Source organism: Gallinula chloropus, assembly GCF_964237585.1.
Source record: "Gallinula chloropus genome assembly, chromosome: 1".
NCBI lineage: Eukaryota > Metazoa > Chordata > Aves > Gruiformes > Rallidae > Gallinula > Gallinula chloropus.
In genome coordinates, this window is record NC_140085.1 from 156,837,427 (window position 1) to 156,862,142 (window position 24,716).

At 38.1% G+C, this 24,716-nt stretch overlaps 1 protein-coding gene across 1 annotated transcript in view; it reads left to right on the forward strand.

Annotated features, from left to right (window-relative positions):
* The window catches only part of STK24 (serine/threonine kinase 24), a gene marked incomplete at both ends in the record, with an annotated part of 59,120 nt that overhangs the window by 14,773 nt on the left and 19,631 nt on the right, over positions 1 to 24,716 (forward strand). The window contains 2 exons of the mRNA XM_084272814.1: positions 1,028 to 1,258; positions 22,766 to 22,822. Coding sequence (XP_084128940.1) covers positions 1,028 to 1,258; positions 22,766 to 22,822 — 288 coding nt within the window. The remainder of the gene's footprint in view (positions 1 to 1,027; positions 1,259 to 22,765; positions 22,823 to 24,716) is intronic.

The following is a 24,716-nucleotide window of genomic DNA, read 5'->3' on the forward strand; positions in this document are numbered from 1 at the left end:
ATTATCATATTTCATTTTAATTTCATTTTTGTTCCCCAGGGGTTGTTACTGGGGTCCATCCTCTTTAATATCTTTATTGATTATTTGGATGAGGGAGTTGAATGCACCCTCAGTAAGTTTGCAGAGGAAAGCAAGATGGGAAGAAGTGTTGATCTGCCAGAGGGTAGGAAGGCTCTACAGAGGGACCTGGACAGGTTGAATCGATGGGCAGAGGCCAGTGGGGTGAAGATCAACATGGTGAAGTGCTGGGTCCTGCACTTTGGTCATAACAACCCCAGGCAACACGACAGTCTTGGGGCAGGGTGGCTGGAAAGCCGCACAGAGGAAAAGGATCTGGGGCTGTTGGTTGACACTCACCTGAAATGAGCCAGCAGTGTGCCCAGGTGGTCAAGAAGGCCAACGGCATCCTGGCCTGTGTCAGGAATAGTGTGACCAGCAGGACCAGGGAGGTGATCATCCCCCCAGCTCTGGTGAGGCTGCACCTCGAATACTGTGTTCAGTTTTGGGCCCCTCGATCCAGGGCCTTGGTGTCTTTTTTGTGGTGTGACCAGAGAAGGGCAACAAAGCTGGTGGAGGGTCTGGAACACAAGTCTTGTGAGGAGCAGCTAAGGGAATTGAAACTCTTTAGCCTGGAGAAGAGGAGGCTCAGGGGAGACCTTACTGCTCTCTACAACTACCTGAAAGGAGGTTGTGATGAGCTGGTGATCTGCCTCTTTTTGCAGATAACTAGCAATAGGATGAGAAGGAATGGCTGCAAGTTGTGCCAGGGGAGGTTCAGGTTAGAAATTAGGGGAAATTTCTTCTCAGAAAGAGTAATTAGGCATTGGAATGGGTTGCCCAGGGAGGAGGTGGAGTCACCATCCATTGGGGTGTTCAAGAAAAGGTTGGATGAGGTACTTAAGGACATGGTTTAGTACATAGATAGGTAGTAAGGGGATGGTTGGACTAGATGATCTTGGAGCTCTTTTCCAACCTTAATAATTCTAATGCTACAAATATTGAGTAACTTTTCTCTTATTTTTAACAGACTCTCAAGGCAGATCCAGAAGAACTGTTTACAAAACTGGAGAAAATTGGTAAGGGCTCTTTTGGTGAAGTCTTTAAAGGAATTGACAATCGGACTCAGAAAGTGGTTGCTATAAAAATTATTGACTTGGAAGAAGCAGAAGATGAAATAGAAGACATACAACAAGAAATCACAGTGCTGAGTCAGTGTGACAGTCCATATGTAACTAAATATTATGGATCCTATTTAAAGGTAAGATGCTCACAGTTGATGGTGTTTTGATTTTATAAGTAATTCTTTTGCAAGTTACCCAGTTGTGCCTGTTTTCATTGGAAAGGTTTCAGTCAGACCTCAGTTGAAGATAAATACATTTGGGACCTTCAATGCTAAAGAAAGAATGAGCTACTGAATTGTGTGAAGTACTTAATGGAAAAAAAATGAATGTGTCTTTTGCTGTTTCTGTACAAAGAGAAAATAATTTAATAATGTAATCTGTTTGTTAAGCTGTAAGTAATATGTTTAGATTCTCTTTATATGAGGAGAATATAATTCTTACTCGTGTTTAAATTGAGGAAATGTAACCTCAGTCTGAATTTGAGTTGTGGAAGCATGAAAAGCCATGTAGTGTCAGCTCTTCTGTGAAGCTTGAAAGTTTTTGTCGAGGTTTGATTAGTAGCAAAGCTTAGGTTGCTTTTCAAAGGAGACTGAACCTAGCCTTCTTCTGAGTGATTTAAAAATCAAATTCTCAAAGTTAGTTTGTTATTTACACTTTAGCAAACAGTGCATTAGCCATAAGTAAAGCTAATGGAAAAGATTCCCATTAACTGCCTTCTGAATCTGTTTCTCTTCCCTCCCTCTGCTATATGAATTCATTTCAGGGTTCAGTTTTAAGTGTGTATATATAGAAGTGTATTTGTTTTGGTGGTGGTGGTGTTCTGGTGGGTTTTTTGTTTTGTTTTTGTGGATTTTTTTATTGCATGGGTGTAGTGATTTATTACATCTATAAGATAGTGAAAATATTTGAAACCTTTGGTTCTACTTTATTTCTTTGGTCAGACTTTGCCCCATCTGGATAGCTCTTTATTTTATGACAGTGAGATGGCAATCTAGATGAGAGATTGTTCTCTTGACAGGGTTTGAAGTTGCAAGTAGGCAGAAAATACTTTAAAATTATTTTTCAGTCTGCTTTTGCAGAAGCATTTATCAGCAAAGGCATGATGGTTCTTAAAGGGGGACCTCATTTTATCTCTTGATTTCTGAGACTGACAGTTTCCAAGGAAAAAAAGAATTATTTTTTTTTCCTGAATCCAGGAGATGCAGTACTGAAGGGACAGTTTTTCCTTTCATCCTTGTCCAGGAAACCTGGTTCAGAGCACATCTTACCACTGAAGGCTTTGTGAATGGTTTCAGACTTGATAACACATCACCAGTACTGGTCTTAAAAGTTGTGTGTAGTTTAGATCCTGGAAGCATCAGGAGGCACATAATTGAGTGCAGTAAATTGGATAAATTTTTCATCATGGCTTTTATTACTACTTTTGAAATTTCTGAGTCTAGCTTTGGTAGTTAAGTGAAGTATGGATAAAAGGCAAAAGTGGTATTTCTTTTCTGTACTGTCTCCTTGCTTCAAATCTGTTCCTTTTAGAGGAGGAACAGTAAGATCTTGTAAGTGAAATAGAATACAAGAAAAATAGAAGTTTGATGGGAATGCCACTTAATAGTTTTTAAAATATTTAATAGCTATGTGGGTGAAAAAGAAACCAGCGTTTAAATTAGGACTGAGTGAATGTCAGCATTCTGTGAATGTAGTATGGCAACTGTTGCTTTTCCTAATTGAAGGAGAGGAGACTGTAGGGCTTCATAGCTTGAATGGGTTTGGCTGAATGTGTCATACTGGTGCTTATTGTTGTGGGGAGGACCTTTTGAAAACACTTTTACCTTCTGTATCACTTTTGTCAAGTGCAGTAGCCTGTGAATTGACCAAATTGTGTCAGTTTTCTAAGATAACTGCACTGCTAACAGTGGCGGAAGTGTCACTCTGCTTTCAGAGGAAAATACAGCGCTCTCTACAGCCAGCTGAATGTGCAGGTAGTCAGTCACCTGTATTCATTACTACTTTGAGAGTGTATGTTGTTTTGGGAGGCACTTGGAGCTATAGAACCTTTTGGTCTTAGAGACAGAAGCCTCATTTCTTTATGCTGTTCAAAATGAATTTGCGGGGATTCTACCGACAGACTCCTTGCAAATGGAACATTTTGCAGTTCTACTAAATTTCAAAGTCAGGGTCAGATCTTGTTACTGGATAGTAATAATGTATCATTTTGTGTGTGTATACACACACTTAAAAGACTATATTAATGTTTAAACATATTGGTTAATGTTCTTGGCTAAGAATCTAGGTTCATTTTGCTACAGGTTTTTGTTGTATTTGCAAGCCAGGACTGCCTCATGTAGTTCTAAGGGTCTGATCATCTTTTGACTTGTATTTCTGACAATGTGATAATCCATCACCAAGAAAGTTTAACACACTAATTTTCCACATCTTGGATAATTAGGAGACATTATTTCTTCTATGGTTGGACAGTTACCTCTAATTTCAGGAAAGATATGAATGTGTTCTCACACAGTGATGATCATATAAGAAAGCAAGTGGGAAAATGGTAGGATCTTAGGTTTTATTGCTAACCACTGCGGCGGTTATTATTCTCTAAAGCCTGTGCAGCACAATGTGTGCTGACCATGTGTCTATTGGATCTTGCTTAGAGAGAAGTACTGTTTATAGAGGACTCTTAAATTGATTTTCTGTAAATTATTTTGGGCAGACAAATAGCAATTCCAGTAACTTCAATCTCACTTATTTTTTTTCCTTCTAGCTCTAGATCAGTTTTTGTTTCCATAGGTTTCTTGTATATCTTTGTGAGCTGATCATATAATAACTTTTTTTCCTAAGTACTCCCATGTCAGTTGTTAAGGAGGAGTAAGGATGTCTTATGAGAACTTTTTGGTATTTATTTTGTTGTAACAAGTTTCAAGATACTGGAAAATAAAAACTTCTGCCCCATTTCAGACATTGCAGACCTGATGAATATTTCATGTCCCTTTCTAGTTTATGTAATTACTGAATACCTGCTCAGACATCCTGTAAAAAAAATTGTCAGTTTTTAAGATACATTCTGTATTTTCAGCAAAGATTGTTGATGGGCATTGCCATGAAGACATATATATTTGATGATTTTCTAGGTAGCTAGAATTGTTCACGTTTTTCTTGTTTGTTTTTATTTTTTTAGATCTGAATCATCTGTGTTTGAGAAATACTTCTATTGTTCTTCAGTTTCTGTTATTCCATACCTGCTTCAATTAAGCTACGTGACTATACATGATGGGGTTTTAAGGCAGACCTGTTGATCAAAACTTTAGAAGGCTTATATAATACTGCTGTACTTGCCTGAGGCCTCTTACTGTCTTCAGATGATCTTTGTGGGAATAGCTTGTCAACTTCGAGTCTACTGCATGGTATATATGGAAGTGCAATTTGAAATGAATATTATCATTTTATGAAATAATGGCAGTTACTTTGTCCTAGAAACTTAAGTTAAAACAAAAAAAAAGAAAGCAATTTTAAGCTACTTTTTAGAGTAGGCTGATATACTCAAATGCCTTGTTTAATTTCATTTTTTTTTTATATTCCAACTTAGCAATATTTTCTTTTCATATCTGTTCGTGTGAGGCATTACTGATTTAACACAGTAGTTCTTAAAAAGCAGTATACTGCTTGCATAGAGTAAATCCTCCATTCCTTCTAGACTTTGTTCTTTGTGTCTGTTGTTGGAGGTTTGTGTATAATTGCTGTGGTCAGAGTTCATTCAAATAGAGCAATAAGCAGCAGTGAAGTGGATACCAGTTTAGCTTGTTATTCTGAATATAAATCAATTTGCAGACCATATTTTTCTGTAAGTTCTTCATATATGAAACAGACATGCAAGTAGTTCTTTCTAAAGCCACGTTTATCATATAAAGTTTGGGACAGAGGGCTTTTGTCTGCAGTAGGAGATAGTAACTACAACGTTGCTCTTGAAGCTTATCATGGTAGCATGGTTTATGTAGGTGCATATATCTAGAGGAACTGCTGTTCCATATTTGCCATGGTGTGTTAGAAACCTGTATCAACGTTCCTTAATGAAGTGGGCTTAATAAAATTTGTAGTGGCTCCATTATCTCTCTGCTCTGGGAACCATATCTATCCTTGCGGTTTTCCAAAGGTTCATCTGTTCCATATATGATCTGATTAAATGTTCTATGGGTAGACAAGTTATAGTTTGGTTGTTTGGGGTTTTTTTAGATCTATATAAAGTTAATTCCTGAAATTCCTCTGAGTCTGCTTACTTTAGATTTAGGTAGCAACATCTGCTGCCTCCTTTGTAAGAGAATAGGGTTTGTGTTTCTTGTTACTATTTCTGTTTTCTCTTACAGAATTGTTGTTTGTGAGTTTTGCTATACTATAATTCTTCTTAAAAGTATTGCTGTACTGGTTATTCTAAAAGTGTTTCTGTCGAGGAACTTGTCAGCTTAGCTTTTTGCATCTTACTCTGCTTTACCAATTTGTCAGGAGCATAGTTAGATTTGGCACTTTTCTCTTGTCCTTTTTAGACCAAGTTGCTTGGAATCTGTGTAATTTCCAAGATACAGATCCCTTTCTGATAACATTATTTCATTATTGTTAATATCTTTAATTGCTGTTTTATTGTAACTTTGTAACACTTTCATATTTCTTTGATCTTGGATTATTATTTAGAAACACATATGAGGAAAATAATTTGTCTTGTATTCTTAAACCATTTAAAGACAGTTTTTTGGCTTTTTTGCATATATATGTATGTCACCATCAAAGCTGAGGTTAATATATATGTTTATAGACAAAAGTTTAGATCAGTATTTTATTTATGTATGCATTAAAGGTGTCTTAACATTTTCTGTCTTAAACTTCTGTATGTATGAGTATAGTGGTAGAGCAAGCGATGACTAAATAGTTTCAACATCCAGTATAACTAGGTACAAGTGATATTGAACTGGTATTGAGATAGTCCTGTAGTATGTATTTAAAAAAATATTTTTCTAGCACATTTTGTAGCTTTTGAGATAACTTCTTAACCCAATGAGAATCAGACTCCTGGTTTATTTCTCTCCTTCTTTTACCCAGACAACTTCCCATTCTGTAGAATAATAGGTCATTAAAAAAAATCAGAAGTGCTAAAGCTGGTAAAATTCATCAAGGACAACTGCTGATAATTTTCATTTCAGTCTTTATACTTGTATGAGGTTTTTTCATGTCTAGGATGTAATATACCCACTGTTTTAAGTCAAACTGGTATTTATATGGGCATATAACCAGAAAATAGCTTCTTGTAAAATCTTGTGAATGATACCCTCATGGAAAAAAAAAACCCTATGCCACTTCTGTGAAGTTTGATTAACTGATCTCTGTAGAATGACAAGTTCAGGCAAATGAAGTATAGAAATAAAGATTTATTTTTGCAAAACAGTGAATCTGAAAGTGCTGTATAGCTTATTTTAGGTAATCAGATGAACATAAGGTTGGTACGTAATGCTGTGGCTGAGCCAAAGTAAGTCTTGTACTGGCTAGGGTTTTGGTATGCATGGCATCAGGTTTGGAAAGCCTGTAGTCTAGAGAAAGTTCAGGCTTGGTTTTGTTTTTTCAAGAGAAGGTTTGAAAGTGACTTGGTGTGTGTATGTATGAAAGATTTTCCATGTTTAAGTGTGATAGTTCAGTGCTTTCTAATCTGATATCCCAAGATACGACTAGATGGAATTGCTGAATGGCCAAGATAAACAAATTTAATCTGGTAATCACACACATTTTTAAAAGGGAAGGTAGCTTAAATATTGGAAAAGTTTCTATATGGTGGATTTTATGTCACTTGCAGGTATATTGTTAAATCAGTACTTGCTGAATTTAAAGAAGCCTAAATTTGCATGCCTTAGGAAACTCAAGGGTGTTAACGTGGATATGTTGAATATTCATGCCGTGGCAATCTGGGGAACATAACTTTGAATTTGGGTGTTTATATGTGACTTCAATAAGTTTTAGGTCAATGCCCTTTTGCTTTACAGGTTGAGCTGTTCTTCTTTTAACATTTATGAGCATCTCTGAACTGATGTGGTGTTAGATGTGTGCTGTGGGTCAGCCAGAAGTTGACGGGCTTGGCGGGTTCTATTGCCATTTGACACAGCAGGCAGACTTTGTGGCCGGTTACATCACGATTGTCAGGGTGGGAGAGCAGCGGTTCCTGCGTACTGTTAGGACTGTAGGTGCTCCATCGTTTGTGCTGTGCAGCCCCACAGCAGCAGCTAGTGCCCTTTCAGACTTGACTTGGGCAAACCACAGTCACTAGACTTTGAATTGGGCTTAGGCACACTGAAATGAAAAAGAAGCTGTAACTGTATCTCATATTGCATGCTGCAGTTGTAGCCATGTTGTCAGTACTGCGTTTTTGAGGGGTTTGAGGTGATGGAATGTTGTGTTTTGTTCTCTTGACCAAAGCCAGATGGAATTCTCTTATCCTGTAGGAATTCCTGCAGCTGAAATAAGAGGGGGGCTAAGACCACAAGTTCTCTCTTGTTGTGACAGCACTAGGAACAGAATGAGGCACAGGTTCCTGCATGTACTTTTCTTGTGATGCCCCTGCTAACCCCCTCAGTTCTCACTAGGCCACACAAGCCTCCAGAGCAGTTGAACGAGCATTGACTTCATTTGTCCATTGTAAATGTGAAACCAACATCTGGCTGGACAGCCCTGAAAGAGGTAGCAAGAGAGTTTCAGCAAAGGTTCTGCTAGGCTTTCAGATCTTGTCGGTCTCCTGATTTAGCTGAAAGCTTCCATTGATACAGCCCCTAACAGCCATAAATAAAAGAAAAAGGGTGTGAAAGAACCCATGTTTCTAAAAGCACAGGGGGTTTTGCTCTGAGGCCCTGTTTTCATATTTAAAGTAGTTTGGTCCATTCTTATTTCAGAGGTGGTTACCTTGATACTCAAGGTAATTCCTGAGTTGATGAAACTCTGCTGCTTCTAGTCTTTACTACTTGGGTTCCCTGTAGTCATTTGCTGTGTTTTGAGCTAGTAGAGAGTCCATTTCTGGAATCTGCTTTGCATTGTTGTATTTTTAGGACAACTTTTTCGCCATATACGCTATGGTGACTTCAAGAATTTTCCTGTTTATTGGTGTAATTAGTTCTACGCTGTTAGTCTTTTATGGATAAATAATTATTACTGTCTGAACATACCAAGATTTGGAAAAATAGCTAGTAAATCTCAAAGAAAATGGAGAGTTCATAGTAACTATATTTTGTATTACACAGTGTTTTTAAGCGTGTTGTGTTATACTGATCTTGTTTTACGTTAAATTTTAGAAAGCTCAATGTAAAATATAATTTCTTTATATTCTTTTTGTACTTCTATATTCTTTCTATATATTTATGTTGTGCTTTTTTTGATGGCCTTAAAAGCTGCCTCTGTACTGCTCTGATTGCAGGTTTCTGTGTAGTATGAAATACTCTGCATAATTTCGTGTCTGGGTACCTGCCTTCGTGTGGCTCTAACAGCTAGCTGCTGCTGAAATAGGCAGTGACAGTATCTTGTTCCCCATCCTGCTTTCATGTCCCTGCCACTTTATTTGTATTGGATCTGTCAACTACATAATGACTTGGTTCACATGGGAAACAGGTTTCCCCAACACCTTCTCCTACCCCTTCCATAAATAACCTTGCTCTTGAAAAGAACAAATCCCAAACCCTTACAGATAAGCCAGTTCAGACCTGTGGCTTCAAAATTACTAGGTCTGGTGCCAAAAAAAAAAGAGGGGGAGAGTCATGTGGGACCAAAACTGGGAGGTGAGGGGAAGAGAAGGAGGATCATGGTTTTTGGTAACAGCTTGTTTCTAGATTAGTTGTAACATGAAGCCTTGTATTTACTTTGGTCGTACAGATCAGGATGACATAGCACTGCTTTCTGACAGTATGTAGTATTGTTTCTGTCAAATGTCCTTCTGTATCTTGTTTGTTAAGCACTACACTTGCTGCTGGTCTGTGAGATATCTGAAGAGGGAGTATTAGTAGGGCATCTAGGTACAAGCTTTTTCCTGCTGCTGCTGAAAGGGGAAGTCCAGTTGCCTTGTGACTGGCTGCTGCTTCACCCTAGCAAGCTCCTGCCCCAGCCAGGAGTTGAGCACCATGCAGTTGCTTGCTCTGGGGAATGGGGGGGCATCAGAAGGGGAAAGGAAATAAACCTAAAGGCAAACCTCTGGGGTTGGGATAAGGATAGTTTACTGGGACAGCAAAGAGAAAAATAACAATAATAGGACCTTACAGTAAATGATACAAAACTGGTGATACACAATGCGCTTTCTCACTGCAGAGCTCAGAGCTGTCCTGAAGCCAGACTGTCCCCAGACCATGTGTCCTGCACCTGGAGTGGAGCACTCCTTCCCCCACCAGCCCCCCTTTATACTGAGCATGACATCATTGGCATGGAATAGCCTCTTTGGCCAGTTTGAGTCACCTGTCCTGGCTGTGTTCCCCTCCCAGTATCCTGGGTGCCCCCCACCTTCTCATTAGCAGGGCAGCATGAGAGGCTGTAAAGTTCTTAGCTGCTTGGAAACAACTAAAACAACAGAGTGTTATCAGCACTGCTCCCATCCTAACTCCCAAACACAACACTGCACCAGCTACAAGAAAGAGAAATTAACTCTATCCTAGCCGAACCCAGGACGAGGGGCTGTTTAAGCATTCAGTGAAGTGGCTCAGCTCACTGAGTAGGCAGGGAACTAATTACCTTTATCTTTTTTTTTTTTTTTTTCCTTTTAAAGGATGGGAATGATTGTACACTGATGGTTCAGATATGTCTAAAGTTTTATGGGAGCATGCTACCATATCATTATTTATGAAACTTCTTTGAACAGCCCACAGTAATGCTGAAAAAAGCGCGTGTGTGTGTATGTACGTGAGCTCAGGTTTAATTGGAGTAGTTCCCTAGGCTGGTTCCCCATCTTCTTGTCCACATAGGCTCCATGGTACAAGGCTTGTCAGCTAAAATGTGACCAATGACACTATCAGGTGGCCTCCAGTCAATTGACTAGTGTTCTCATGAATCTCTAAAACATGTTCCATTTTGATGAAAGCTTCTTTTTTGACATACCTCTGTCAAATAATCTTGTGTGCTTTCATGGGTAGACATACTGTTCTTCAACAGCTCCTTGAAACAATTTATAAGGAAGAAACAAAAACATAGGGAAGGCATAATGGAAATGATGGATGTGAATAGATGTTTTTAGCAGTAATTAGAGGTCAGGGGAAGAGTTGTAAAGAGGAAAAGTGGAAAATAGTAAGGGGGTTGCAGAAAAACTCTCTATTTCACAGGAATTGGAGTGATGAGCTTGGTAGAAGTCGAGGTGAAGATCCTGTCTGATTCTAGGGTTCATACATACAACTTCATTCCTAGTAAGAGTTTTGAAGAAGGGGAATATGAATATTCTGTAAAGGAAGCAGAGGAATGGTGCGGTTGTGAAGTAGTTATTAGCCTGGTGGACATTGAAGGAGGGGAGATGGCTGTTGTCAGCCTCACTAGGTAATAAAAAACATCTAAAAGGGTAATGGTTGTAAGGGACTGGATTTTTCACTCACACTGCTCTCTTTTTGAAGAGAGAAGGGGAAAAATGGCTATATTTAGGTAGGAGGAGGAAGAATGTGGACTTGCATACATGTATGCTCTAAGGAAGTGGTTACCCACTTCTACTGGAAGTGGGTTGTTTCTTGTATTTACTGGCGAGGAACTGTTTTTGCAGCCAATACAAGAAATGCATCTGTCTGCTTCTACTATAATATACTTTGGTAGAAGAATTATAAACCAAGCTGGATCATGTGCTTAATATGACATGCCTAGACTTGTGACAGCTGGGATATAAAGATCCATTTCTGTGGTGGAAGGGCATGTGCCCAGGAATTGTGCCAAAGAGGCTGTGAATATGGACACTGTTGGAGATGACTCACTCTAAGGAAAACATGGAGCTAGTGGCTCTAGCATGTTGGCATGCAAACATAAAAGTCTGCCAAATGTTTTCCAGAAGGAATCTTACCAGTACTGCAACAGAACTTCCATTCTTTTGTTGTGTGTTGGGGGTTTGGTGGGATTTTTTGGGGGTTTTTTTGGTTTTTTTCCCCAGCAAGTGGCTCTACAAGCTCTGTTACAAGTATCTTATGGCAAAAAGAATGCATTTAAGGATTAATTGTTTACCACTGTGGTAATTGCAAGAGGTAATTGTTGAAGAGTGCTGCATTGGGCAGTAGGATACATTGATCAGTGTGTATGTCTGGAAATAAAAATGTGATGGTTTTTCTTGAGATTTGAAGAAGGCAGGCATTTCAGTGTGTTGGAATATTATTCCAAAGGCAAATAGCTTTTTTAATACATACATACCTCCATAAAATACTGTATACTGAGGTGGTTCTGCTTAGCCTGAAAAGTCATGTTGCCTGTGTTCCTCATGGAGTTCACAGTGTTCGAACTCGAATGAACAGTTCTTCGCTTTCCTTAGTCTCTGTTCTGCATTGGCTACCCAGCAGGTGCTTTTTTTTTTCCTTTTTCTTTGTGGTTGAACATGTTAGATGGCTGACAAACCTTGATTAAAGGACATAAATGCGCCACATGCAAAACCACGATGATTTCTTTGATTGCAGGGACCTTTTGGCCAGCTTGCAGTAAGGACTTGTGTTTAGAAGAGAACCTTTGGGCTCATCTGTATCTCCCTCCCCTCAAAGGGATGGCAGCCCGAGGACAGCTAGCATTCATCCTGCCGCCAAGAGACTTCAAAGGAGGTAAGCGCCTCAGAAATGCTCCCCAGACAAAATACTGCTCATCAGCCCTGCACCCCAGCGTGGTAATATTCTTTATAGTACAGCATTGCTGTCTTCTAAAGGTTTCTGTTCATGGCTCCATCATGGCAGATTTTTTGAGAACTCTGTGAGGCCTCATCAGCTGGTTGCTGCCCCTTTAAGCTTCATGGAGATATCCATTGCTGTCCATAATCCTTGTCCGTTTTGCTTAAGAATGTGCCCCCAGCGTAAGGCAAAAAGACATTTTTTACTTGCTTGGTTTGTATTCAGACATATGGTCCTGTACCACCCCTATTTTGTTTTTCATGTGTTGGATGAGGGTCAAACTCAAACTTCAGTCAGTTCAGGATCCTTATGGATAAAGTCTGGGGGGGGGAACCTAACAACAGTCAAACCCTATTTGCTCCACACAGTTTTAAAGGCTGTTTATCCTTTTTCTTTTTTATTTTTTTTTTAAATGGATAGCTGATTTTTTTTTTTAACATCCGTATTATTTCCACCTAATTCTTTGTATGTTTAAATTTCTAATGAGCATTACTGCATAAAAGTTCTGTAGAAACAAATTACTTCATTTCATCTTCTTGGAGAGTAGTATGTCCTTAGGGTTACTTTTTATTTATTTGAGGTGACACCTAGATGCAGCACAGCTGTCTGTCTTCTAAGTGCCTATAGAATAATTACTTAGTAGAAAAAGCAACTTTAAGTAAACAGAAGTTTACCTTGACATCAGAAACTTAAACACCAAAAAATTCCATACTAGCTTTTTAATGAATCAGACTTTTCGGGTGAGATTTCTACCCCTTGCCAACCCACCTTCAGGTCACTCATAGGAATACTCAGCTATAGATCTTGCTTTTTCTCATTCTTATACAAGTAAACATTGTAAGAAACCTAGTAAGAACATGACTGGAAACATAAGAAAGGATTTTTTTTTTTTTGGTGGGATGTGTATACTTTATATGGTTTTTTTTAAATGGGTATATTTTAATGGGAGTGTAGTAGATTCGACTAAATATGAGTTACATGTTAGAACAGACTTATTTTTTTTTCCTTAGGGTGTGAATTTGGAGAGCATAGTGTATACTCAGATCATGTAAGATATATGTGTTTCTAAGTCCTGTATGATTGCAGTTACCCTTTTTACCACTTTTGCCTTATTTTTTCCATTTATGATGAGAGTGTGTTATTTAGCTATTTGTTTGACTACTTTAAACCTAAGCAAGAGCTTTCTGGGTGTGTAGAGTACTTTAATAACTGCCATCTAACTAGCCTTCATACTGGGCTCCACCATGAAAATACAAAGGTTTTGTAGAATGTCACTTAAATACGTTGAGATAGTAAAGAAGTAGATTGCCCTATAGAATAATATCCCACCTAATTCCACACTTACATAGCTTTGGAAAAGATTTACCTATGTATATTGTGAACAACTTGCAGGTCCTCTAGAGCTAATGTTAATGGGTCCTGACTAAGTTGATAGATTGAATTGGCTTCGTTTTGCTTTCATTCAGATGTGCCTGGTGGCGGCTGTTGTTGTTTTTTATGGGTTTGGGTGTTTTGTGTCTGTTTTCGTGTTGTTATTTTCTTCCCAAATGCTGAAATTTTTTAAATTTTTTTTTTTTAGATAGTCAGCTTCCTTAGTTTCATTGGAAAAGTTTCTTTTGTAATTGTCTACATTTCATATGCTGTATGTTGTTCATCTCTAGGAATTTGGATTTTTTTTTTCAGAATTTTTCCGTGATGTGTTATTTCTATATTCCTCGTTCTGGTGTTCAGTGGCAAAACAAATATTCAAATTCAAAGCAGGAAACTTTCAGAAAACCACAAATCTTTTTCTGGGAATTCTAATTGTTCTTTTTTATCTTTACAAGGTATTACTGAATGTGCAAAAAAGAGCAGTAACCCAATGCATCTTATGTAAATCTTAGCAGATGAATTTTGTTCCTGTAGACAGGCTAAACCACAAATACAGTTTATTTTTATTAATGAGATGCCCTCACCTGTGAGCAGATGGGAAGGAAACAAAGGCACTTTTTTATTTCTTTCATTTGAGCGGCTTTTTAGGGTCAGTGAAAGTGGAGGTAGTTCTGTTTGGTTTTTGTTTTGTTGGGTTTTTATAGAATCATCATAGAATGGGTTGGGATGGGGAGGACTTTACAGATGGCAGGGACACCCTCCACTAGACCAGGCTGCCCAAAGCCCCATCCAACCTGGCCTTCAACACTTCCAGGGAAGGGGCAGCCACAGCTTCTCTGGGCAACCTGAGTTAGGGCTTCACTGCTCTCACAGGTGAAGAATTTCTTCCTGATGTCTAATCCAAACCCACCCTCCTTCATCTTAAGGTCATTACACCTTGTCCTATCACTCCATGGTCTTGTACAAAACAGTCCTTCTCCTACTTTCCTGTAGGCCCCTTCAGATACTAGAAGGCTACTATAAGGTCTCTCCAGAGCTTTCTCTTCTTCAGTCTGAACAAGCCAAATTTCCTCTGCCTGTTTTCTTATGGGAGGTGCTCCAGAGCTCTCATCATCTTCATAGCCCTCCTCTGAACCCACAAAAACACCTCTATGTCTTTCTTGTACTGGGGACCCCAGAGTTGTGCACAGTCTCCAGGTGGGGTCTCACAAGAGTGGAGTAGAGGGGCCGAATCACTTTCCTTGACCTCCTTGTCACACTTCTTTTGATGCAGCCCAGGATCTGGTTGGCTTTCTGGGCTGGAAGTGCACGCTGTCAGCTCATACTCAGCTTTTCCTCTCCACCAGCAGTCTCAAGTCCTTCTCCTCAGGGCTGCTTTCAATCCATTCTCCTCCCAGCCTGTAGTTGTGTTAGGATTGTGCCAACCACATGCAAGACCTTGTACTTGGCCTCGAATGTCACACAGTTTGCACAGGCCCATCTCTCGAGCCTGTTAAAGGCCCTTTGGATGGCAACCCTTCCCTCCAGTGTGTTGACTGCACCATCCAGCTTGCTGTCATTGGCAAACTTATGAAGTGTGCACTCAATTCCACTGTCCATGTTACCAACAAAGATGTTACACAGTGCCGGTCCTGACACTGACTGCTGAGGAACATCTCTTGTCTCTGATCTCCAGTTGGACACCAACCTGTTGACTGCAAATCTTTAAGTGTGAAGAATTTTTTAAAGTTTGCTCCATGCCTACTTCTCTAGGAATTTAGCAAGAAAGATTAGAAACAGGGCTGAGAATTGGTAGAGCTCTTTCTAGTATCAGTTGACAGGAATACATTCTGGTAAAATGAGACCTAACTACAGGTGGGAAGTGTTTTATTATTTGGAGGCTCTGGAATTCCTGAAATACTTAAAGATTTCTTTCAAAGGTAAATCTAGTTATTACTACTTCAGTGTTTCTTGAAGGAAACTGATATTCAAAGCAATATTCTTTCTCTTTGGAGAGATCCTTTAAAATTGGTAGTAAAATTCAGTCATTCATTTTAGAAGAAAAATTTTAACTGTTTTCCTTAATAGTATACCAGATGATCTACTTAAGCATGACTAGATTTTTCCTCATGCATTCTTGATAAATAGATTATCTTAATCTCTGTCATAACATCTGCTTTTGTTCCTTTTATGCTCTAAAACCCCAAAGTAGGGTGTTAATTTCCGACGTTAAAGGTGGCTGTTGGTGTTTTAGTTATTTTATACCTTTCTATGACCACTGGCCAGTACTTGAGGACTCAGCTCTAAAACATGGATTGCTAGTTGTGTCAGGATGGGGAATGAGAGGATGATTTATCCAGGGAATATCTTTGGTGGGTAAGGCAACCTGGGTGTCTTTAGCCTTGTTCTCTTATAAAATAGTTTTTCTGGTTCTTCAAAGCCAACAGTTGTCATTCCATGACATCTGACTTTCAGGTGCTCTGAAACAAGTGTCTTTGGGAAATAATTACAGTTTTGTTTCATTTAATGAAATCTGCAATGACATAAGTGACATATATTGGTGGATCATTTTATAAAATTTTATATAAGTTTGTGTTGTAGTAGTAGGTGGAAATAGATGGAAGAACATAAGTAGATTAATAAATTGTCAAAGAAAAGTTCAAGTGAAGGTTTAATTGCATGATGGAACTCATTATGCTTCCTAGGAAGTGTTGGAATGATGGTGGCATTTTTTATTCTTTGTAATGAGGTTGTGGAGAACTTTTGTTATGTCACAGGACCCTACTTATGGAGTGGTAGAACCAGCTTGTCCATTTGCAATTGAAAGGGCTTGATTATTTACTGCTTCTACTAATTTGGGTATCAATGGTATTCAAATTTTGGAGAAATGGCAATGTAAAAGACTTTATTTTGCAATCAGTAATCCTGTCCTTTTGTCACATCTCCTTTGTCTGTTTAGTTGTAATATGACATCCACCGACCCAAATGGCATCTAGATAGGTTGTTTGAAGTTTGAGGGTGCATTACTTATCTTTTCTGTGTCCAAGGATTGTGTGCTGGAAAGAATGGAACAAAAGCAGATTGTGGTATGCTATTGATCTGTAATGTTAACATAAGGCAGCACTGGATCTAGTCCTGATTAGATTAAAATTGAACCAATAATATATGTATATGTGATATTTATAGCTAGTCAAAAAACTGACAAGAATAGAGACCATGAGGTAGAGCTGTATGTATTCCTTGCCAAAACCATGTGTTTGCTGAATAACAGTAAGAGCCACCTTGTACTGTGGGCACAGGGTATCTGTCCCAGTACTAATCTGTGGGTCTAGAAAATGAACAGTCATTTAAACAACTGGAAGGTTTGTAAATCCTCAGGAGTTTTGGGGATCTAAGGGCAATTCATCAACCCATAAGTGCCTTCTCTCTAAAGCCTTAATACTTTTCTTGTACATGTATTCTTTTCTATGAAAAGATAAGCTCTAGGGTATTTAAAAAGATGTTGGGCTTCTTGGTACTTCTTGATAGATGTGTTCAGATTTGAGACAACTGGCAAGGTGTATTGTTGTGGAAAGGTTTGAGCCTGTCTGAGGAGCAAGAACCACAAAGATATAAATGCCATTTCCTATCACTACCTCTGTGTGTCACTTATGGCATCACACAAACCTTAATTTTTTTCTTATGCATCGGTGTCTTACCTCTGTGTGTAAGCTCGCTGGTGTCCATGTGAGTTCACAAATAATGAGAACTCAAAATGCAGGGTGTGCCAATTCTTCATCCTATATAACAAGACAGTGGCACTACTCTTGTGACTTGGTGTTCAGAGATGATGAATGAATAAAATGGTGCTTGAACATGAACTTGATTGTGAGGAAAGTATTTTGAAGAATTCAGGGATATAAGCAATCATTTTCCTTAAGGTGTGCTCCTCTTTGGTTAACCATGTCTTCCTCTTTTGTGAAGGGTGTTCAAGTGATACATGTTTTCAGATTCATTTTAAACAAGCTTTGTGATTCTGGTTTCTGTGGGTTGCACAGCTGCTTTTGGGGGAGGGACCTTCACTGTTCCGGGGGGGAGGTGGTGGTGGTGGTGGTGGTGGTGGTGAGGAGAGAACATCTTTGGCGCTGTGTGATTCTGCCACCTGGTGGCTTTGTCGATCAGCATGGGCCGCAGATGCATAATTAGAAACACGAGGGTGAAGAAATCCTGAAAAAAAAATGCCTTCTTTCCTTCCAAAACAGGGAATCAGTGGTCAAGGTTGCTTAAAGTAGATATAGAAGATGAGTTCCATGTTCTCTGCATCATGTTTTGGAAGTCAGGCATCTAAGAATGAGTGCAAGTATTTGAGAAGCTTCTGGTTGGTACAGCTGTCAAACTTCCCTGGGTGTTTTTATATATCAAGTTAACAGAACACAAATCTCTGTGAGGAGCGGTGACAGCCTGTAGCAGGAATGCAACTTAGAGGGGCTATCCTGTTGCGTATATTGTGTGTGTGCAGGTTCTGATCTGGTTTCTTATGCTGGAGAATCATTAGGAACGTTAATACTTAACCTATACTAGTCTCACTTTCTGGCCTGTATTACTTTTGCATACATACCAGTTAAATTGAAATATTTATTAAACAAAATATCACACATCACAATGTACAGTGCATATCAGTTTGAGAGCTAGAACTTTTCAGAGTAGTTATGTTCTGTCCAAGCTATTCTATTTGTGTTCTTCAGTACTGTATTTTTTTCTACTATTCCAGTGATGGCAAAACTTTTAGTATCTATATCAACTTAAGCTAGTTCTTCTTTTTATTAGCAAATCTGTTGTGTTATTTCAAACTAGTATGGAATTTCTAGCTTGCAATTGTTGATATAAGTTAGAGTACTTTTAAATATAGATTTGCAGTGGAATTTGGAGATGGCTTGTGTCCAAAACCAAACAAGCCTTTTGTACATATTTATAAATACCCAGTGTTCTGCTGCTAATTGTGTACTATAAACCTAAGGTGGGAAATTCTTTCTCGCAATAGATGGGGGTGATTTATTTCATTTAGAAACAAACATGCTCACTGTTGTATTACTGTTTTCAAATTGCATTAGCTAAATTTTAAATTACTGTACAGATCACTTGGTACTCTTACATCTGAGTCCTACTGGTCCTACTCTTTTGTGTCTCTGTTAGGTTTTCCTCTGCAACCACTCCTTCCCCCAAGAAAGGTGATTTAGAAACATTTTCATCAATACATTCTATGGTTTAATTGCTCTAGGTCAATCTGTCCTTGATAATACCATAGTGCTGCTAAGGAATGTGTGATCATATTCTTCATTTGAAAAAAAATAAAATTATACAAAGCATCCCTTAAGATAGTCCTCACCTTGTTTAGTGAAACTATTGTTAACCTCTAAAGGTCTTCTAGGCAAACATTTTGATCTTGATTACTTACTGTTCTATATGTCTCCTATAGTCCTGATTTTGGTTAAAATGTGCTTCTGAGACTCTGGAGGAGGTTTTTGGTGGATAATCCTTGATTTTTACGTGTTAGGAGATGCTCTTTACCTGCTGTAACTGTGCTTATTTTACAAATACTTTCATGGTATAAATGTGACTTAATAAGGAATACTTCATTAGAAGCAAAGTTGATATTGGGCTACTTTCGTATAGTTCCAGAGTTAAAATCAGAAGTTAGACCTTAAGAAAAGCAAACTAGTTTGGAAAGGATTGACAGAAACTCTTCTTTTCTGTGACAGTTTCTTAAGGGTTCCAAAGCTGTTTCTTTCCTCAGTTTCATGGCATCACAGGAAAACCTCTTGTTCCTACTATGAAAAAGGATATGTTCCATGTGCCATCATTAATGGGCTCTTCTACTTTTATAGAGGAATAATAAGCCTAAATTTGGATTGATGACGCACCATAGCTTCACTGTATTTGGAAGAAAATTCAATGCTGTGTTGTGGCTGACACTGAAAAGAAGAAAACTGGTCTTATTTCAGATCTTAAAATGCAGCACTTAGTCTTGCTAGTCTCAGTATATAAGTATTTTCTTGAAAATATAAGTGATTACCCGTAATGTGTAATTACTAATCTAGGCTATGGAAGCAAACATAGTGCTTTGGATATTCTATTTGAGAGGAGAAGTGGGGAATATGTACAAAAGAATGTGAGAAGTACAAGTGAAAAAATAATTTGGGCAGCTTTAAAAAGGCAAGTGTCTGTACGTGTTAGGCAATGGGAAGCCTGCCAGAGATACTTGGAAAGGAAGGAAGCAAAGGAGGAGGCAAAAAGGCAATTGACAGTAGTGCTCTGGTTGCCTTGTGCTGATGTTACAAGGCGTAAAGTAAGTATGTGTATATATATATTAAGTGATTCATTAAAACTGTCTCACCAAAACCATTGATTTGCATTTTCTTGTTAAGCAGTGTGTGCAGGTTTTAAATAGTAAAGGAAAAATAGTTCAGTAAAAGTTAGTCAAAGGTGATAGTGAGATTCACTACAATAGTAATTGCCTCTGTTCAGATACTTAATATGAATGATAAAAACTAAAACAAAACAAACTCCAACAAAACTAGCCAATCAAAACAACAGACCAAACCCAAAACATCTGTGAAGTTGAGTAATATTTTTGTGGCAAGGGTGAGAAGGGACCATAGGGAATTAAAAATCACTTTGAGTCCAGGACTACCGATAGAAAGATGCCGTAGACGCAATAGATTGCTACTGCTTAGCTTCACGCTTGGATACAGGTAGTGACACCTGTGTTCCCGAACTACACCTCCATACTTCACTTGTTCTAACATGTAACATTACTGAGTTTTCTGGATCCATGTTTTTGATATTGTAAATTCAGTTATGTGGCCCCAAGCAGTTTCAGGAGCAAAGACTGAGCACACAAGGAAAATAATTGAAAAGGATAAATGTTGGGGTTTTTTTAAAGGCTACAAATTGTAGTTGTGTAATTGTGTTACATTGTTGTGTAACTATATTATTAAAGTTATAACTGTAAATACTTATTTTTTAATTAGTTATTTTCTGCTACCATTACTTTCTGATTTTCAGCTGGAGAATTCAGTAGCTTTTTTATGGAGAATTTATCTTTTGGGAAATTGTATCTTACTTCAAATTGTTAGCTCTTTAAATCCATGAGGTAATGGAAATGATAGAAGAGGGAAGATGCATCTCTTAACAACTTCTTGGTGAGGGCTTTTTTCTGCCTTCTGTTTTTGAGAGGATTAAGAAGTAGGTTTGTCCTACCTTGTTCTTTCCTGCCCAGGCATTTCCATTGAAATAAAAACTAATGATACAGTTGGCATTTTAAAATTACTATTAAAATCTAATGTAAATTTTGCAGGCACAAGAAATTTGAATGTTCAGGGGATTTCCTGCAGCTTTAAAAGACATGTCACCAGGCTGAAGCAAAATATGTGTATATAAAACTTTGAGTTTAGAGAGATATCTGAAGATGAATTGCCTTACCATAAGATGCTTCTCAGAAGCATACTTGTTCTGAAATTGTGAGGATCTGGAGCCTTGAAGGGACAGGGAATCATAAGAAACTGTTGCAGTACTAGAAGAGACTCTCTCAGGATAAGCTATAATTCTTGGAATATCTGTGATGTCTGCAGAAAGTAAGCATTATTTAAATCTGTATGTACTTGCTAAGCTTTTATTTTAAAAATACTTTTTTCTTCCCTAAAGATGTGTTCTGGCTCTTTTAAAATATTCTTATCAACACTGTGTTTGTCAAATAATATTAGCTGATTGCTGAAGAAAGGTATCTAAATTTAGCTGGATCTCTGTGTTAAAGATAGTAGAGGATGAGAAAACTCTAATCCAGGGTCTTACCTAAAAAAATAGTACAGTTTGTAGAATTTGGAGGTAGGTGGGAAGGACTCTGCATTTACCCAGGGAAGGTGCATTCTGAGACTAGAGAGGGACAGATGCAGATGGCACTACAGCTGTAATCATGACTAAAATGCTTAAGTCAGTACTGAGGGCTGTGATTTTCTAATCTTAGGGAATTTTGAAAAAGTTAATTTCTGTGATGCAGGTATCGTTTTTCTAAAAAATTGAATTAATTTTTATAAATGAGTATTCTGAGTCTTACCTGTCATGGCAGTGAGTTGTTAATTTTACACTGAGTTTAATTTGCAGGATGAAGTGAATATGTTTATTACTTATGTGCTCCTTGTTGTGAGAAACACCTTCATTTTTATTTTGGAAGTCTTGTGAATGTTTGTTACAGAGAATTAAAACTAACGAAATCATAATATAGCTTGGTACATAAAATGTAAACCAAGACCCTCCATATGTTCCACACAGCAGTTTAATTTGACTATCTTATCTACTGGATTTATGGCCTTGCTGTAAAACATGTTACAAGGCTGATACTGCAAGGCAAAGTGGGACTAACTGCTTCTCTTACTGTATTTGGGAATAAGGTGCTGCAAACAGTGGAGAGAAATGATTGGGTTCAGTCTCTTTCATAGCATAGGGTATTGTATATTTTGTGTGAAATAATATGTATCAAACTTGATGATATAGTAGCTTGATTTTTTTTTTTTTAGCTTTTATCTTACTAGCTAAATCTAGTAAATTGCTCTAGTCACCTTAAATAATCTTTTTGTTAGTATTTTTCATCTGTCTTGAACACTGTTGTCCAAGGTTCTATACAGTATATTAGATGTATGAGCAGGTTCACTGTTATTCTTCCTTAGGTCAGAGACAAATGTCTGTTTTAAAAAAAGAAATAATGCAGGGATGTGACAAATTTTAAATTAAATTCACCTAGACAGGATTCAGCCTTGTTAAAAAAATATTTTGGAGTATGTCTACAAATAAAGATAATTGACAAAATCAAGACTTTTTTTTAAGGAAAGAAAATATATTTTATGCAATGTATCGTACTAAGGAGTGTGGTAAAACAACTAGATGGGGGCTTTGGGGAATTAATATGCTGGTGAGTTCAGAGGCTCAGAATACTTGTCTAGTTCTAGTTTAAAGACGTTTCCTTCGGCTGCCTGACCCTTTGGTAGAGATTAAAGAGGAGTTTCTTCTTCCCTGGATACCGTCGATATTTAGTAGTATTACTATCAGTACAAAGAAGAGATACCATGAAATGAGCTTAAGTATGACATCAAGAGTGTCATACTTAAGTATGACAACTTCCAGTGTCTGTGCTCTTGCCTGTTGATAAATGTGAAATAGCTGTCTTCTGTTAACATGAGTTTCCTCATGTTACAGAATGAAACTTCTATAAACACACACAAAAGGCTAAATTAATCCCTTATCATATGGGACTAAAACCAATATATCTTACAGAATAATTAAAAGATATTTTGGAGGAACAGCTAAATGTTAGTGGTGTTTCAAAACTGTAGATTCTTTCTGCAGCAAAAAGAATGGAACAAGGCCCATTAATTTAATTATTTTAAAAAACCCAAACCTTAATACATTGTTGCTGTTTTTGTTTTGCAGGATACAAAATTATGGATAATAATGGAATATCTTGGTGGAGGCTCTGCCCTTGATCTAGTAAGTAAATTATGTATGATTTTTGTTATTTTACTTCACATAATTATTTTCCTATCTTATAATTCTGGAGACTGTAATATGTCATTTGGCTATGACAGTGTTTGCTTCCAGTAAAGGAAAAAAAAGTATTTTTCAATGCCAGGAAAATGTTCTTTTCCATGAGGCAAGACTGATTATTTGTATAGATGGATGGGAACTAAGCAACATAATATTGGAAGCAGGGTATAAACGCCTCAGAATGGTGATCTTCGGTCAGCCAGAGCGCACTACTGGATGAAAATAGTTTTGTCTCTTAGTTCTGCCACCACAACTCCTCCTAGTCAATGTTTTAGTGACTCTTCCCCACCCCCAAACAAACAAAAATTTCCCGTTTCTGTCTCTCTTCAGTGAGATTTCAACACAATTTAGGCTTGTATTAAAAAATGCATTTCGAAGAAGTAGCAGGAGCTGCGGACTCCTGTGAGGATAGGGAGGTCTTAGAGACATCTGGGTAAACTAGAGTGCTGGGCGATCCCCAACCATAGGAAATTTAACAAGAGCAAGTGCCAGATTCTCCACCTGGGGTGGGGAAATCCTGGTTATATGTACTAACTGGGGGACAAGAGGCTGGAGAGCAGCTCTGTGGAAAGAGATCTGCGGGTTTGGGTTGATGGCAAGTTCAATGAAAGTTACCAGTGTGGCCTGGGGTGCGCTGGGCACAGCATAACTAGCCAGTTGAAGGAGGTGGTTGTCCCACTCTGCACCGCACTGATGCAGCCTTGCCTCATCTACTGTGTGCAGTTTTGTGCACCTCAAAATAGTAGAATGTATCTGGAGGAGGGTGACCAAGATGGTGAAAGGTCTCGAGGGCAAGGCTTAGGAGGAATGACTGAGGTCACTTGGCTTGTTCAGCTCGGAGGAGAGAAGGCTACGGGGTGACCTCGTCCTAGTCATGCAGCTCCCTCAAAGGGGACAGCAGAGGGGAAGTGCTGATCTCCTCTCTCTGATGACAGGACACGAGGAAATGTCATGAAGTTCTGTCAGGAGATGTTCAGATTGGACATTATGAGAAAGCTCTTAATTGAGAGGACAGTCAGTCAGCAGAATAGGCTCCCCAGCGGGAGTGGTCATAGCAGCTGATTTTTATCATATGTTTTCTGTGCATGCCATGCATAAATATAGACTAGAACCTAGTAAATAGTAATGGAACCCTGTTCATTCCATTTTCCTTCTGGCAAAGGTGTCTGTATCTAACTCTGCAAGGTGATCTGCTTAAAGTGTGGGGTTTTTTAGATATATGGTTCAGGATATTTGAAAGACTAGATTAGCTACACCAGATAGGATGACAAAAAACTACCCAGTTTCAAATCGTAATTCAAAAAGTTCTGGGCAGATTGTTTTCCATGACTGGATACTGACCATTCACTTCAGTTATTAAAAAAAAAAAAAATCAAACATCATCTAATATTTATTAAAGGTTTTAAAAATATTATTATAGAATTAAAATGGATGCTTTAAGTATGTGAAAATTGTCAGACCACTTGAGACCAAATGTTTCTGTAGCAGTGTTTGCTCTTCTCAACTGGGAAAACTAACAAATGCTTGAGAAAGGAAAGCGCAAAAGGGAAGAGGCTGGCCTAGAGAGATTTTGCAGTGGTGACATTCAGAAAACAGGAGGCAGTAATAAATACAGGCTTTCTGCAGTTGTGGTGTCATGTTCAAATTGTAATTAGATGTTGGAAGCCATTTATACCTTCAGTTTCCTCATCCTGTTCTATGGTTGTGTAGAAATTGATAATGTTCCCATAAAAATAAAGTTTGTTTTTTGTTTTGATAGACTTCCATGACAGAACAGTAATTATAAAACTGGATTTGCTTTTATAAATTAATTATTACTTTGCGTGCTTCAAAAAGC